Source organism: Bombus terrestris, chromosome 4, assembly GCF_910591885.1.
Source record: "Bombus terrestris chromosome 4, iyBomTerr1.2, whole genome shotgun sequence".
NCBI lineage: Eukaryota > Metazoa > Arthropoda > Insecta > Hymenoptera > Apidae > Bombus > Bombus terrestris.
Genome location: NC_063272.1, coordinates 17711904 through 17726600, shown reverse-complemented (window position 1 = coordinate 17726600; position 14697 = coordinate 17711904). Strand labels below are relative to the sequence as shown.

Genomic DNA, 14697 nt, shown 5'->3' with positions numbered 1-14697 from the left:
TTTCCTCCTTTACGTTGCGTCGTTCGATCGTACGTTTACGCGCGATGTTTCTTAAAATATTCGGAGGGTTTTTGCGGTCGGACGTTTCGACCCGAGATGGAAGTTGGACGCCCATGGCGATGGTTAAGAGCGGGTACGATAGGACGGTACTAAAATGAAACGTATATTTGAGGTTAGGGCGGATCAGGGGTTGAGCTCGCGAGCCCCCGAGTCGTTTATATGGTGATTCAATGGGAGACGGGGAGCTTGGCAAAATGTCAAGGGACTCGTAAGGGTGGGCCGAGTTTCGCAGAGCTTCGGCTGCCGTTCGTTCGCTCGTTGGAACGAAAATTTCGCTACCGTGCGTTTCACGCCCTCTTGCCAACCTCTGAAAACGACGAAATTTTTTGCCAACGTAGCTATCGTTACACCGCGATCGAAATATTCGGGAAGCTTCGGTTACAGGTGAAAACGTAACGGAAGCAACCACGCGCCCCGATCTATACAGAGATATCGTGCGCTTTAATCGAAACGATGGGTGGGGGTAAAGTGGTTACCGTTTATTCGATATCTTTTGGCAGCGTTATCGATAGCACGACGGTGAAAATACGATAGCCAGAATCGGAATAAACGCGTATGGCCGGTCGGTGAATCAATTGTACAACTTCCCAATGGGATTTCAGCCGGCGGATAAAACGACGCGTTTCCCCGAGTTTTATACGGAGAGCGGTAACAGGCCGCGATCGCTAACAGAGGTGGTTTGACGACGCTGCGTCCTTCCGACCTCGATTTGACGCCGGCAGAGAATCGATGGCCATTCGTGCCGGTCATGCGACAGATGTTGATCTAACTGCGTGTGGCAACCCTTTGTAAAAGCTGCAATTTACACGCGCCAGAACCTCGCAACAGAAAAATACGAGGGAGACGGGGTGGTGGCGATGAGCGGTTTCTGTCGAAGAGAAATGCCCGAAGAGTGGGGATTGAACGAGCGACGGAGTACGTTGGTTGGACGATCGTTCGTAACCGCACAAAGCACCGTCCGCCGACAAAACGTTTTCAACTCGAGCGAAGTAACGCAAACCTGCCACTGTTACTGCTACCGCTGCTGCTGCTGCTGCTGCTGTTGCTGTTGCTGCTAACTATCGCTCGCATACCGAAAGTCGATCGTTCGCTGAATTTTACCTTCTTTTTTCTTTTCTCCCGTGTCCTCGCCTGGTTGCTCGTTTCTTTGCTACGCTATCGAGTTTGCCTTCTTACGCACGAACGATAACAGAGGGATCGTTTCCCTCGTTATAATTTGCCGCGACAGTCCTTCCGGCATCGATTTTTCACGCGGAACTTGGCTTCCCGTGAACGAGCCAGCTTCGAAGGGTTTGCGAGGAGTCAGGGGCTTGAACGGGAAAAGGTCAACCACGATCTGACACGAAGCCCGGTGGTTGCTCGCTCCCCTCGTCCCTCCCTCCCTCCCTCCCTCCCTTTCCATTTCCCTCCTCGCCACGATTCTCGTCCATTTTCTCTGGATCGCCCGTCTCGTTTTTTTGCTCCGGCTCGTCGAGCAAGCGGCGAAAACGATTCGACGCGATCGAGAAAATTTCTTAAAAACGATTACGAACGAAAGAACGAACGCCGGATCGCGAAAGGAAGTTTATCCCGCTAAGACGACAGGTCGCGACGCGGATTTTCCTTTCCATCGTTTTAATATCGACCGCGGTCGGTTATTCCGTTCTCTGTTCCGACGTGCTCCGTTTTTCCGTTTCGCCGTCCTCCGTTTGCCGGTTTCCTCTTGCACGCTACGCACGCGGATATTCCTCGTACATCGAACGCGAGAATCTCGAGGCTCGAGAACTCGTTGGAACGTCTGTACGTCGCGCTACACACGCGTGTTCGAATTTCGATTCCATCTGGTTGGCGTCTAAAATTTCCCCTTTTATCTTTTATTCTCCTACTTTTTTCACGCGCTACCGCGTCCAACTATTACAAAATTCGCGCGATCGAATAAAGTTTAACGATCGGTGTTAAACGTTTTACGAGGCACCGCGGAATTTCAAATAAACTGCCTCGGCTTGCATGGAAACGACCGAACGCGTACCCGAGATCACGGACTACTCGAAAGTTTGGCGGCAGTCGACGCGGCGCTCAGCGAGGTAGTTTTTAGTCAAGGAAAGTCGTTCTTTTTCCTTTTTTTTTTCTTTTTTTTCCAAACAGGCGGAAATCTATACGAGGAAGAAGCAGCGAGGTTCGATTTTATCGAAACGGCTGTTCGGTCTCGTTCTCTCGTCTCTCCGTTCGTGGCAGACTCGTGAATTCCACGTTGGCCCGATTAATTCTCAAACGAGATGGCACAGAATCGCGCGGGTACGGCGATTCGGAGGAAACGTAGGTCGATTATCCCGACGCAAAAATCGACGAGCGTGGTTACGCGAATGAAGAAGAATTCCCCCTGCGTGCGTTTACCCGCGTCAGAATCTTGTTCTCGCGTTTATAGCGCCGTCCTCCGTTACTTCGTGTATACCTGCCGGTTTCTCGTACGGTAAAACGACGATGTTCCCACCTGTTGTTTATCGTCTTTCGACCAAAGGAAAAAAGACATCGCGTATTCGCTCTTCTCCAAGCCTGTTTCATATCGCCTCTTTTCCATTTCTGTAAGTCGATCGATCGTTTCACGCGTTTGATTCCATCCGGCTTGCGATACGCGTGCCCCGTTTCGATAAGTAGCAGCAACGCGTTATTTCGCAGCTCCAACTTTGAAGCGTTTTCTCGTTCGACTCGCGCGTCGTTATCGACGCGACTCGACCAGGCGCAACAGGGGAATTCGATTCGGTGACGCGAAATTATTAACTGCGCGGCACTTGGAACGCGATATTTCGCGTTTGGCATTGTTTTCGCCAGCTTCTATATAGACCTCGAATTCCAATTAAACGGTTACTCGTTGTTCCGTGATGGCAAGTTTCGGAGGAACGCGCGAAACGCCGGATGAGTCGGCGTAACGATAAAATTTTCGCGTTGTCGATACGATCGCCGTACGTTCGTCCCGTATCGGTTTTAACGAGAAGTCTTTGGCGCAAAAACCGAGTCAGTGGCGTAATCCGTGGCTGTTTATTCGGTCGTAGCCGGCCTGGGATATCGCGCGCGCTTTGATTTCGCCTTCCTCCGCAGGACTCGGAAGCGGCTACGAACGGCGCGGATAAAAGGGTATACGCTGTACACGGAGAGGGTCACGGGGACCGTAGCAGGCTGGATTCAGGTTCTTCCTGTCTTAGCGGTGTGGCGTTACCATGGTAACAGACTGTAAGCCGCTTAACACCACCCTCTACACCCTTTCCACTCGCTAGAATCCTTGTGCTTGCGACGTCGAGTCAACCCACCCTGCTCGGCGCGTCGTTGGCGTTGGCGAATGTCGTTTTCCCTTTGCTCCCTTCGCTCCCTTCGCTCCCTTTGCTCCATTCGATTCCGCTCTATCCGCGCCGGGCCCACGGAGAACCATCCACGCACGTATACCCGTTCCTCGTTTCCTCCCCAGCGGCACCAAAGTATCTCCTTTCCCCTTATCGCCGACAACCACTCGAAAACGTTTATCGTTTGGCCGATCGTACTATTCGTACGTACGTTCGGCGCGTAATACCACGACGATCGAGTAAAGCGGAGGTCGAAAGATCGAGAGACGTGGAAAGAGAAGACCGATTATCGAAAGACGAAGACTAGGGAAAAAGGCGCGAGTAACGGGAGTACGAGAATGAAAAGAAATCGCGTGCCGAACGTCGAAACAGGGGAAAATGAGAAAGGGAGGCGAGAGCAAAAGGCGACGGGGTGTACGCGGAGGAGAGGAGAGGAGAGGAGAACAGCGGAAAGACGAGGGGAAGAGTCGCGTGTCCGTTGAGAGGAAACGAAGACGTGTGCGCTCTGCCGACGAGGAATTGAATGGAGGGTGAAAAGCATCCTCGGAATCATCGCGGAGAGAGCCATCGGGTATTCTCTGCCTGTTATTTTCTCGTTTTAACCGGAGGGTTTTTTCACGCGCACGCGCGTCCCGCCGTGCCAGCAAACGCGGCTAAGGGACAGAGAAACGCGATTCGTCGTCCCTTTCTTTGGCAACGATCGTCGGAGACACAAAGGACCATCCGGATGCCGACGTGTCCTAGCTGGTTCTTGATTTTTAAAAAATCGGCCCAGGGAGAGGATGAGTAAACCGCGAAAGAACGAATTCACGCTTTGACGTCTTCTCGATGTAGATCGATCTGGTTTGAAAGCTCTTCCGAGCCGCTTACTCTTTTCAAAGGGTTCTCCGCGCGATCCCAGATTCGTATCGCTGGCAAACAGCTTCGAAGGTCGAAGAACCGTTTCCCTTCTTTTCACCCTCGATGGAAAACGATAAAACGCGGAAAAATCGTATCGTCTCGATATCCTGTCTACGAAATAATAGCACGACGCGTTCAAAATTATCGTCGTATTATCGATCGTGCGCCGGATAAAAGTTGCGATTAACATTCGAAGGCGATCAAAGGAAACGATCGAAACGTACGACGACGTTTCAACGATATTTCATTATCGTGTTTTATTCGTCCAATGGTTGGTCCCGTATAATTACGTTGGTTATCGTCGTTATCCTCTCGATGAATTATCTGCGTACTCTTTACGAAATAAGGGAAAAGCAAGAAGAAAGAAGAAGAAAATGTCGCGTATTTATCCGACGCGTTTGAACGAGCGTTCAAACGAGAACCGAGTAACCAGCAGCGTACGAATCGCGTAACGTTGTAGTATAATAATAATCGTGAAAATTGTACTACGTTTTTAAGAAACATTTCGTCGGCAGATACCATCGTTCTATGTTATATCGTTGTTATATTATTATATTACGTATATATATATATATATATATATATATATATTTATCGTCTGTATCGTTAATTACGTTAATGTAAGAATTTGGGTAAAGATGGCGGATTCTCAAATTCTCGATTGGTTTCAGGTCTTCAGCCTGCCAGCACCAAAGCGCCACCCACCACGATCAGCAAATCTCACAGACCCAGTTCCGGCGTTTTACCACAGGGTCATACCCCTGGACCGGGTCCGGGTGGACAACAGAACAGCAGAAGTTTCGCCGCCGCTCTACGAAACCTAGCGAAACAGGCAGGACCGGCTCCTCAGGAGGAAGAACCTCGTGCGAGTCCTAAGAATCGGGCGCCACCTCCTCTGGTCAGAGGTCCTTCGCCCGCCAAGGTGAGCAATCGTTCGCTCGACGCGCTTGTTCGAATTCGTATCGCCTGGCCGTTATCGTGCCTCGAAACGGAACAAAGTTTCCTATCGGTGTCGTTCGGTTCGTATACTCTGAAAAAATGGCAAAAGTCGGTGGGTGTAAGCCACGAAAGAGGGAAAAGGACGACGAGGCAAGGATTAACGAACGAGCAAATGTGTATTTTAGGAACGATCTACGCACGAGAGAAGACCGGAGGAGATACCGTCGTTGTACACGAACGCAAGACCCGCGGATACCAGTAAACACAGCGTAACTGCCGCCGCTTCCGAATTGTTGGCTCGTTCGGGTTTTCAACCGTACCGGCCTGAACACCATCCGGCCCACGCTCCACCGGCTTTCGCCCTGGACCCTGCGGCCTACAATCCTTATCATCACGGTCTCTATCCACCACCACACCTCCAACACGCTTATAGGTAATAGCGCGTGATCTAACGCCGCCTCTCTGCCGTTTACCGAAGAGCGCGCAGCTAACAGGCGCGTTTAACGAAATCGTGGTGTAACGCTGGATTCTCGGTACGCAGATTAGAGGAACAGTTGTACTTGGAACGGTGTGGAATGCTGAGACCACCGATATTTCCTGGCTTACCTTCGTATCCTCTGTACGGATTGAGATACAGTCCGGACATGCTACCTCCCGCGTCTCTTGGACTGATGTCTCCCGTAATGCACGAGCGGTAAGTGAGCGAGAGAAAGCTACTAACCGGACGGAAAGCGGTGCCTGCTGACCGGATGATCCCCTCGAGCGCGGCCCTTTATCAACGGTCCAACGATTCTCGTTTCAGGCTGAAACTGGAGGAGGAGCACCGGCTGAGGCAAGCGCGAGAGCAAGCCGCATTACGGGAGGAGGAGGAGAGGAGAAGAGCGGCACGAAATTCCGCTCCTGCAGCCCCGGTACCCGCGCCTGCACCTGCATCCGCCGATACTGCAGGTGAGCGAGTCGCTCCACCCCCCACTGCCTTTCATTAAAAAGAAAGCATCGATTACGAGCGATCGCGAGACTTCTGTCCCGATGGCTTGTTTACGCGCGAAAATAACCTCCTTTTTTCCCTTTTCATTTTTTTTCTCTCTCTTACTTTCTTCATGCGAGCGTATATTCCGCGGTGTATCGACCGATCCTCCCTCCGATCATTGAAACTCGACTTCGTTTCTTGCTTCTTTCTTCCCAAACGTTATTGTCAACGTTGTTTCTTTCGTTCAACCATTACCGTGTCGATCACGGTAATTACAATGAAATTGCGATATCGTGCTCGTTCTTTCTCTCTCTTTCTCTCTCTCTCTCTCTCTCTTTTTATCTCTCTCTCTCTCTCTCTCTCTCTCTCTCTCTCTGTTCTTTATCCTTCTTCGAGCTTTCTATGCACGTGTAAAATTACCGCGGCGAAAGAACCGTACGTCCTGAAATTATTTTCTAGGGGAATACGAAAATCGATCTTCCGTCTTTGTTCTCGACTTTGGTTTGACAATCGGTGCCAAGCGATCGAACCCTCGACGAGAAACGTCGTTGGTAACGCTATAAGTTAAACGATCTGTACTGCGGCCGACAGTTCGCCGCGAACGGACGAACTGCTGGCGAAAAGCGGCAAACGAGGAGAAGTCGTTGCAGAATATACCTGACTGTGAATGAAATCGAAAGAAAAAGAAAAAAAACATACTACGCTTCTAATTTTAAACTAGATATAATCAAAGTTATAGTCATAGCCAATCGTTTCTTATGAAGGTAGGATCGATATTTTTTAGATAAGCGTATAACTCGATCGTCGAGTTGTTAAGCTTCACTTTTATCTCTTTCTTCGGTTTGTTTCGTTTCGTTTTGTCCCTCCATCCCCCCCCCTTTTTTTTCTCTTATTTTCCGTGTTTTTTCTTTGAACGGAACACAGTGCCATTCTGTCGCACGCAACTATGGTACGAGCCTTCGTGGGACCTCTGTTCGAACGCTTTGTCGTCGTAGTCGAGAAAGCGAAGGTGTACGCTGCTTGCCCTAAATTTCCTAGGATAATCGAAACAGTGAAAAATGCAGTTGCGTTTTCGAGATCCGATTTCGCTAATAATTTCGTTTACGCGTAGACCGAAGTCAGACTTATTGGCAACTGCGACTATCCTTTGTTCTCATATTTGAAAGAATAAGTCGGCCTTCGGTCGGCCGTTTATCCATTTATATCGTATCATCCGAAGCATATATGTTACAAATGATTTTTGTAGTGTTGAAACAAAGTCTCTTAATCATGTACAATGTTCGTTACATAGTTAATCGTTTTATATAGTTAGTGACGTCTTGACAAACAGCGAAACTTCAACATAAGAGTGCACATCTTTAGTGTGGAGAAGCTTATTTATTATCCCTCGTTGTCGTTACGGTGGACATCCGCTTAAACGGTAACAATTGAGTAAAACTCGATCGTTTCCTTCCTCTACAGAATATATTATATTTCGTCGATATGTTCAATTTTGTATTCGTATCTTTCGTGTGAAATGTGAAATCGATGTTAACCGTAATTATTATAATCCGAACCGACAGTAGAGACGTTAGCCATCGTCGAATATACCGCTTCTCTCTTCTCTTTTTGTTTCTCTTTTCTTTCTTCTTGTTTTCTTCCTCGTTCGATTCTGTTTGTTTCGTTGATTCCTCGTTGACTCCTTGTTTATTCCTTGTTGGTTCCTCGTTGATTCCTCGTTGATTTCTCCTTGATTTCTTGTTGTTTTCTTCGTTAATTTATCTTTGGTGTGTTCCCTCGTTCTCTTTTATTTGAATAATTGGCTCCATAACGCGCGACAAAAATGTTTCCTTTCGATTGGTTTATCGCGAAGCGATGAACAGCGGATATATCGCAGGCCAACCGACAATTCGACGCGCCTTCGTGTCTTTTTCCGAAACGTAGTGCACTCTTGCGTTAGTTCCCGCAACTGTTTTAGAAATTTCCAATTAAACGATCAGTGTCAAAATAATTTTTCTTCAGTGTAGCATACTATATTCTACCCATTATTGACTTGATCCACCGATGTATATAACTTTGTCACACATGTTCTTTTATCAAAATTATACCGTTTTTATATAATTTATTATGTAAACATGTATATTTGGACTATAATTGAAAATAAACATTGCAAAAAAAAACGTGATCAAAATTCTGGTTGACTTGGAATTCTTGACCCTCGATTCATTTTCTGAAACAGTTTTGGGGAAGATTCAGCGATCTCGATCGCTCAAAAGATCAGTTTCCTACGCTGTGTACGATATACGACGTTGTCCGCGGGCGTCCCAATAGCAACCGAACTATTTCTTACAGTCGATCCGAGTAGTACGTTATTCGATTTCATTGATATTCTATCAGCAATCATCCCCAATACTTCGAATTACATACTTCGAACACATCATCGAGCCATTCCTTATAACGAGAAACTTACGCATCGCTCAGGTAAGTTGGAACGGACGCGAACGATCCTTGTCTCGAAAATGTTGCGACTTTTTCAAGCTCTTGCCACCTTATTGGTTGGGTGGTAGCATCGGTATACGATGCGCTGACTCGTTCGAATTCGAAAGATGTTGCGATTGTCGTAACTGCATCGTATCTGCATCGTATCTGCATCGCAGAACTGCAGGCAGTTACGGCGTATGCGAGATTCGAGATCAATCCCCCGTGAAGAACGCTTCTCCTCGCGCTCCCGAACGCGATAGACACCGACCGATGTCGTTGATCGCGTGTTCGTCTTGAATCAAAGATATTATTTGATTTGCGTATTGCCGTAAAATCACTCTGCGACTACTCTACGGAGTAGTAAATCGACAACAGTAGATCAGTGGAAGATTACCAAGCACTGTGTTCGGGATTTGTTCCAGCTAGGAAGCCGACCATAGCGGCTCAGATGCATAGCGAGCGGGAGCGAGAACGCGAGAACAGAGATCGGACAAGCGGCAGCAGTAGCGGAGGCGGCGGCGGCGGCGGAGGCGGCGGCGGAGGCGGAGGCGGCAGCGGAGGCGCTGGAAATACCAACAACAACGCTAACAACTGCAACAACGGTAACAATAACGTTGGATCTGTCGGTAACAGTCATCATCCATCGAGAAAAGAAGAACAGTCTTCCGCTCCTCCTCCTCCGCCAACAGTAGCACCGCCACCACCACCACCACCACCGCCACCACCACAACCACCACCACCACCGTCATCGGATCCAACAGCAACAGCGAACATCTACCACTCTCGTTTGACAGCGTTTCCGAATCCAGCAGCTCCCATCGGACCTCCACCGTCCTTGGGTTCGGCTACCATCTGTTCCGTTAGTTCCACGGCCATGCCGCCCCCTTTGGCCTCTACTCTGCCCCCTTTGAACCTCGGACCTCCGCCAGCGATAAGCTCCGCGCCTATCGGCGGCCCTCCACCTATTCCTTCTATACCACCCTCTATGTCGTCCTTGACGCCAGCGGTAATCGGACCGCCACCACCGCCACCTCCATCCCTCGCCATGCCTTTGGCGCCTATCATCTCTATACCTTCTCTCCATTTGCCCTCCGTATCCTCGACTACTATTCATTCTAGTCAGCATACAGCTACGATAATGAGCAGCGCGACAACTACGGTTACAACTTCTATATACCATCAGCAACAACAACAGCAGCAGCAGCAGCAGCAGCAGCAACAACAACAACAACAGGTGCAACAGTCGTCACAAGCGTCGCTAGCAGGATCGTCGATACCGTCGCAACAATCGCAGCATCAACAACGTTGTAACAGCGCGGCCGGTACAACGACCAGCAGTAGCAGTTTGTCAAGCAGCGGCACTATGACAACGCACGGGACACACACTCTAACGACAGCTAACGCGGTTCCCTCGATTATGAATAGCGTCGTCAATCATATGACCACTTTGACTCACAAATCGCCACCGTTGTCTCATGCTATTCATAGCTCGAGAAGCAAAGAATCCGGTACGATCGCGATAAGTACAACGACGAACGTTTCGAACACGAGCACCGGCAGCACGGCGATCACCACTACCGCCGTCGTTACAACGAACGCGTTGGCGACAACCTCGCAACAACCGCCTTTCGTCAGACCGTTCGAAGATTCCTTTCGCTCATCGTCGAAACCTCAACAAAGACCCATCATGAACAGTCATAATCATAGTATAACCAATCAAATTTCTTATCAGGAGTCACCGGTAAAATCGATAGCCGCTTCGACCGCAACGCCCCAAACGATCGCCGGACAGATCGTCGAGAATTCCGTTGCGGATAACGCGAAGAGCACGAATATTCAACAATCGCTGTCACATCCGATTCCTTACCCGCCTCAACAATTTCATCATCCGCATATACCTGTTTCGCACGTAGCTAATTTGTACAAACCGCCGCCGCATTTTTCTTCTTCGCCTGCTCATCAACATCACTCGCAACCGAAAGCGAACGTACCAGTGACACCAGCCGCTAGCAACGGTGGCAACGCGAATAACGGCAGCGGCACGGCAGTAGCTGTGGCCAATTCTAATAGTACGAAACAAAGCGCGTATCATGCCAACGAGAACAATCAAACAATGACCGTGACAGCGGCAGCGGCTCAACGAAACGAAGTCCCTTGTTCGTTGTCGTCGTCACCGCCGTCATCGTCCCCGTTGTCGTCGTCGCCACCTTCCACCTCGTCGAACCTTCTGAATTGCAGTTCCGTCGACAAAACGACAACAAACGCGACTTACAATAGTAACAACGTTGGCCCTGGTAGTGGGAACAAGATCGCGAATCACACGAATTCGCATCACAAAAGCAGCACGGATACATCGACGACGAAGGAGAGCAAAGTTAATTCGTGCAACGAGAAGATGGAAAATCACGCGAAACAACAAGCAACAGCGAATCAGCAGAATCATTTAGGGAAGAATTCGCTTCAAGACAAACCGTTGACGCCCCATTTCGCTTACGAACAACAAGGAAAGGGTCCGCCACCACCGACACAACCACCACCGCCACCACCACCACCACTACCACCACCACCACCACCACCACCACCACCACCGCCGCCATCACAGCCACCGCCACCACCGCCACCACCACCACCGCCACCGCCACCGCCACTACCACAACCCACGTTTCAACCTATAAATTTTAATCTCCTTGAGAAGGAGATTAAACCTGAAGTAGAGTCTAAGATACAGAGCGATCAGAATAGCGTTTTGTCCACATTATCGTTTCAATCGAATTTTAAGTTCAGCATAAACGATATCGCACAGAAGCCTATAGATACGACTCAGTTGATGCAGAGCATCAAGTCTGAGGAAGTTTTGCGTACCTGTCAGAACGTATCCAATGTTCTCCTGCAGATACCAAAATACCAAGAGAAACTGTTGAATTTCTCGACCGAGCTAAAAACCGCATTTTGTTTCACCGACAAGTGCAATAATTTGACTGAGATTTCCGTGAAGTGCGAACCAGCGGTGTTAAATGTGCCTGACCTGAGCAAGGCTCTAGTCAAACAAGATGTTACGAGCGAAAAGTCTTTTCTTGTACCTGAGAAACCGAAAGAGTTGACGTCCTCGTTAGATCTAGCCGAGAAGAGAAGGAAAAGAAAACGGGAGAGGAATACAAGCCTTGCGTGTAGTTCCGATTCGGAAGGTGAGGAAGAAACAAAGGACATGGATCTCTGGATTATCAAAGGTCCGCCAGCCAAGTTACAGTATTCGGAGAAGAAGCTCGCGTTTCTCGCCATGTTTGGTCTAACCACTTTAAGTATGAGGAATGGTAAGCACTCCTTCGTTATTCTTCTTTCTCTTGCCTACGTCTTTCCTCCTTCTGCCTCCTTTTCTCTTCGCCTTTCATTCCTCGTCGCCTACTAAAACATTAAACGCTTACGAGTCGCTTCCTTTTTGTTTTCGTCTATAGAGATAGAGCTTTGTAAAGTGGAGAAGCGGTACAGGTTAAATCCAGATCCGCCGGAGGTACCTCTGGAGACGGAGCAAACTGTCGAGTCCGTATTACCAATACCGCGAGAACATCCCGATGTATTGCTCCATACGCCAGATTTCGAGCCGAAAGTTGGTTTTCTCAAGACCATAGGCCTCGATATAATGCCTCCGGGCAGGAGAGATGGCAAGTATCGGATGAAGATGATTTCTCTGCTATCGGTCATCGATGGTTATCGATATCGAACGAATTTTCATTGTTATTATTACAGAGGCAGAAGTAACGTGGCAGTACGTTCTACAAGATCGTAAAAAACGGAGAAGTTCAAATTCTGTAACTGCGTACTGCGAGAGAATTGCCAAGGCGTATTCGAAGAATCCACCAACATTGCCGAAACCGCCTCAAAAGATGAGACTACTGGACAGAGTAAAAGTAAAGCAAGTTCCAGAACGACCACCGCCTCTACCACCTTTGGTTCCGAACATCGTATCCATGGGTTATCCTGCTCTGCCCATGCCTGGTGAAAATGGGGTGAAGCAACATTGCAAGATCGTGGATATTAAGATCGTGGATGACAATGTAGACGACCACGTCGGTGGGAAGAACGAAAGGCCCAAGTGGACCGGCATCGAGGACATTATGCTTGCTTACAGCGAATATTCCAAAGGTACGACGAGAACATCTTCACGGCATTTCTATTTTGTCTTTCGCATTAACCGAGACGTTTTTATTCCTTCCGTTTCCCGTTTATTTTCTTCCGTTTCAGAAAAAGCAATGGAAAAGAAAATTCTGACGAGCGAAACATCAAAATTGGTGGCACAGTCGAACAACTTGCGTTCCGAAACTATTCACCTAGAGCGAAGGATATACGAACTGTTATCCGCGAGAACGGCTCTTGATTCGGAGAGACGAATGCTCAGTGAAAAAATTGAAAGGATTAACGCACTTGTTAGGAACCTTAGGTAGCGATGCGTAACGCACAACACGGAAACTCATTCATCTGTGATATTATCGAAGGGTTAAGGGTCGTTAGCATACAGTACCAAATATAAAATCTTACGACACACAGGGCAAGTAATAAAAGTTTCGGTGATATGTTTTATTGACCAAATGTACAACAGCCTTTCGTATTGTTTTGCTACTAAATGTACACCACGTGACGATGCTATATACAGAATATAAAAGTTCAATAGCAGCAAAATTGAAGCGATGATCGCCAGGGACATACCTTTATATTTCGTAAATGACGATCGTCATCTCAACGAACGAACAAACGAAAACACACACACATACACACACGCATGCACGCACGCACGCACGCACGCACACGCGCAGTATGAAAACAAGTGTAAGAACCACTGTATAAAACGAAATTATACCTATATATAGATGCACTTTTTAGTTAACACTAAAGTGATTAATAAAGATTTTATAGTTTCAACTAACGGCTCTTAAACCCTAAACTATAAATAATTGTAATTTGTATCATAATATTTTAATGAAAAATAGACAAATCGTATAACTTATTTTATTCTGCGTAATGTGGACTCTATGTCAGATAATAACTTGAAACAATATGATATGTCACAATTTGTATATGACTCGATCGTTAATATTATCTCGTGTAAAAGAAAAACGGACATCTAATCGCAACGTTCATCGAATCGGTTCGATGACAATCGAAAAGTTACTCTCAAATGTATAGACTGTGACTTCCTTTTTCATTTTGCGTCGTAAATGGGGATAGTGTATGTGAGCTCTATGTTAATGGAAATTTTCAAACTATGAACGACAGACTGCGATTACAGTAAATCCGGATGCAAAAAAAAAGGTCGAGACTGTAGAACCGTAACGATTACTTTTAATGTAAAAGATGTTTCGAGATAGAAACGACTCTAGTCTACGGACATTCGTAGAATACAGGAAAATCACGTCTGATTTCAAGAAATCGGAATAGTGATCGATCTTTCCTTTCGATGTCCACTGTTCACAATAATGAACGCAAAGGCCAGTGAATACAAGAGAAATTAATGTAACAACAGCAGTGAGGTACTTACGTAGGTAAAGTGACTTAATTTAAATTGTCTTAATTTAAAACGTGAGACATCGTGCGAGCACATTCCACATAAAAAACATGCTTGTTACCCAACCTCCAACATTCCACGTTCGAATAGTAATCGGATCGCAAACAACACTAAAAAGCGAAGAAAAATCGTTCTGCTGCAAAAGGAAAAAGATTTTTTACGTTCAACTAAATCAGTGCTATATTATGCTAATTTCAATCTCCTTGTACTTGTATCTCACTCTACTCTCCGAGTATATCGTTCAACTATTCATCGTAATACCTCCAGTATGTATAATATGAAATCCATTTATAATTTCACCGTTTTGTTCATTGAGTGCCTAACGTTATCCTACATTTGTAAATATCATTATTTTTATGTATTGTATAACAAAATAAGACCACAAGAGATTTGTTGGTCTCTAATCTGGCCAAACCAAGAGCCTAGGAGTAAATTGTTGAAAATATGAATTTTCAGAGTGTCTCTATTCCTACCTCTTTCACGTCTTCTTGTGAACA

General features: G+C 47.1%; 1 protein-coding gene across 1 annotated transcript in view; it reads left to right on the top strand.

Moving 5' to 3' along the window:
- The window catches only part of LOC100643686, a 46313-nt gene extending 31664 nt beyond the window's left edge, over positions 1–14649 (top strand). The window contains exons 8-15 of the mRNA XM_048405256.1: positions 4946–5196; positions 5399–5646; positions 5755–5907; positions 6016–6161; positions 9066–11954; positions 12096–12302; positions 12388–12783; positions 12883–14649. Of these exons, the coding sequence (XP_048261213.1) occupies positions 4946–5196; positions 5399–5646; positions 5755–5907; positions 6016–6161; positions 9066–11954; positions 12096–12302; positions 12388–12783; positions 12883–13082 (4490 nt within the window). The 3' untranslated portion in view covers positions 13083–14649. The remainder of the gene's footprint in view (positions 1–4945; positions 5197–5398; positions 5647–5754; positions 5908–6015; positions 6162–9065; positions 11955–12095; positions 12303–12387; positions 12784–12882) is intronic.
- Positions 14650–14697: the final 48 nt, after the last annotated feature.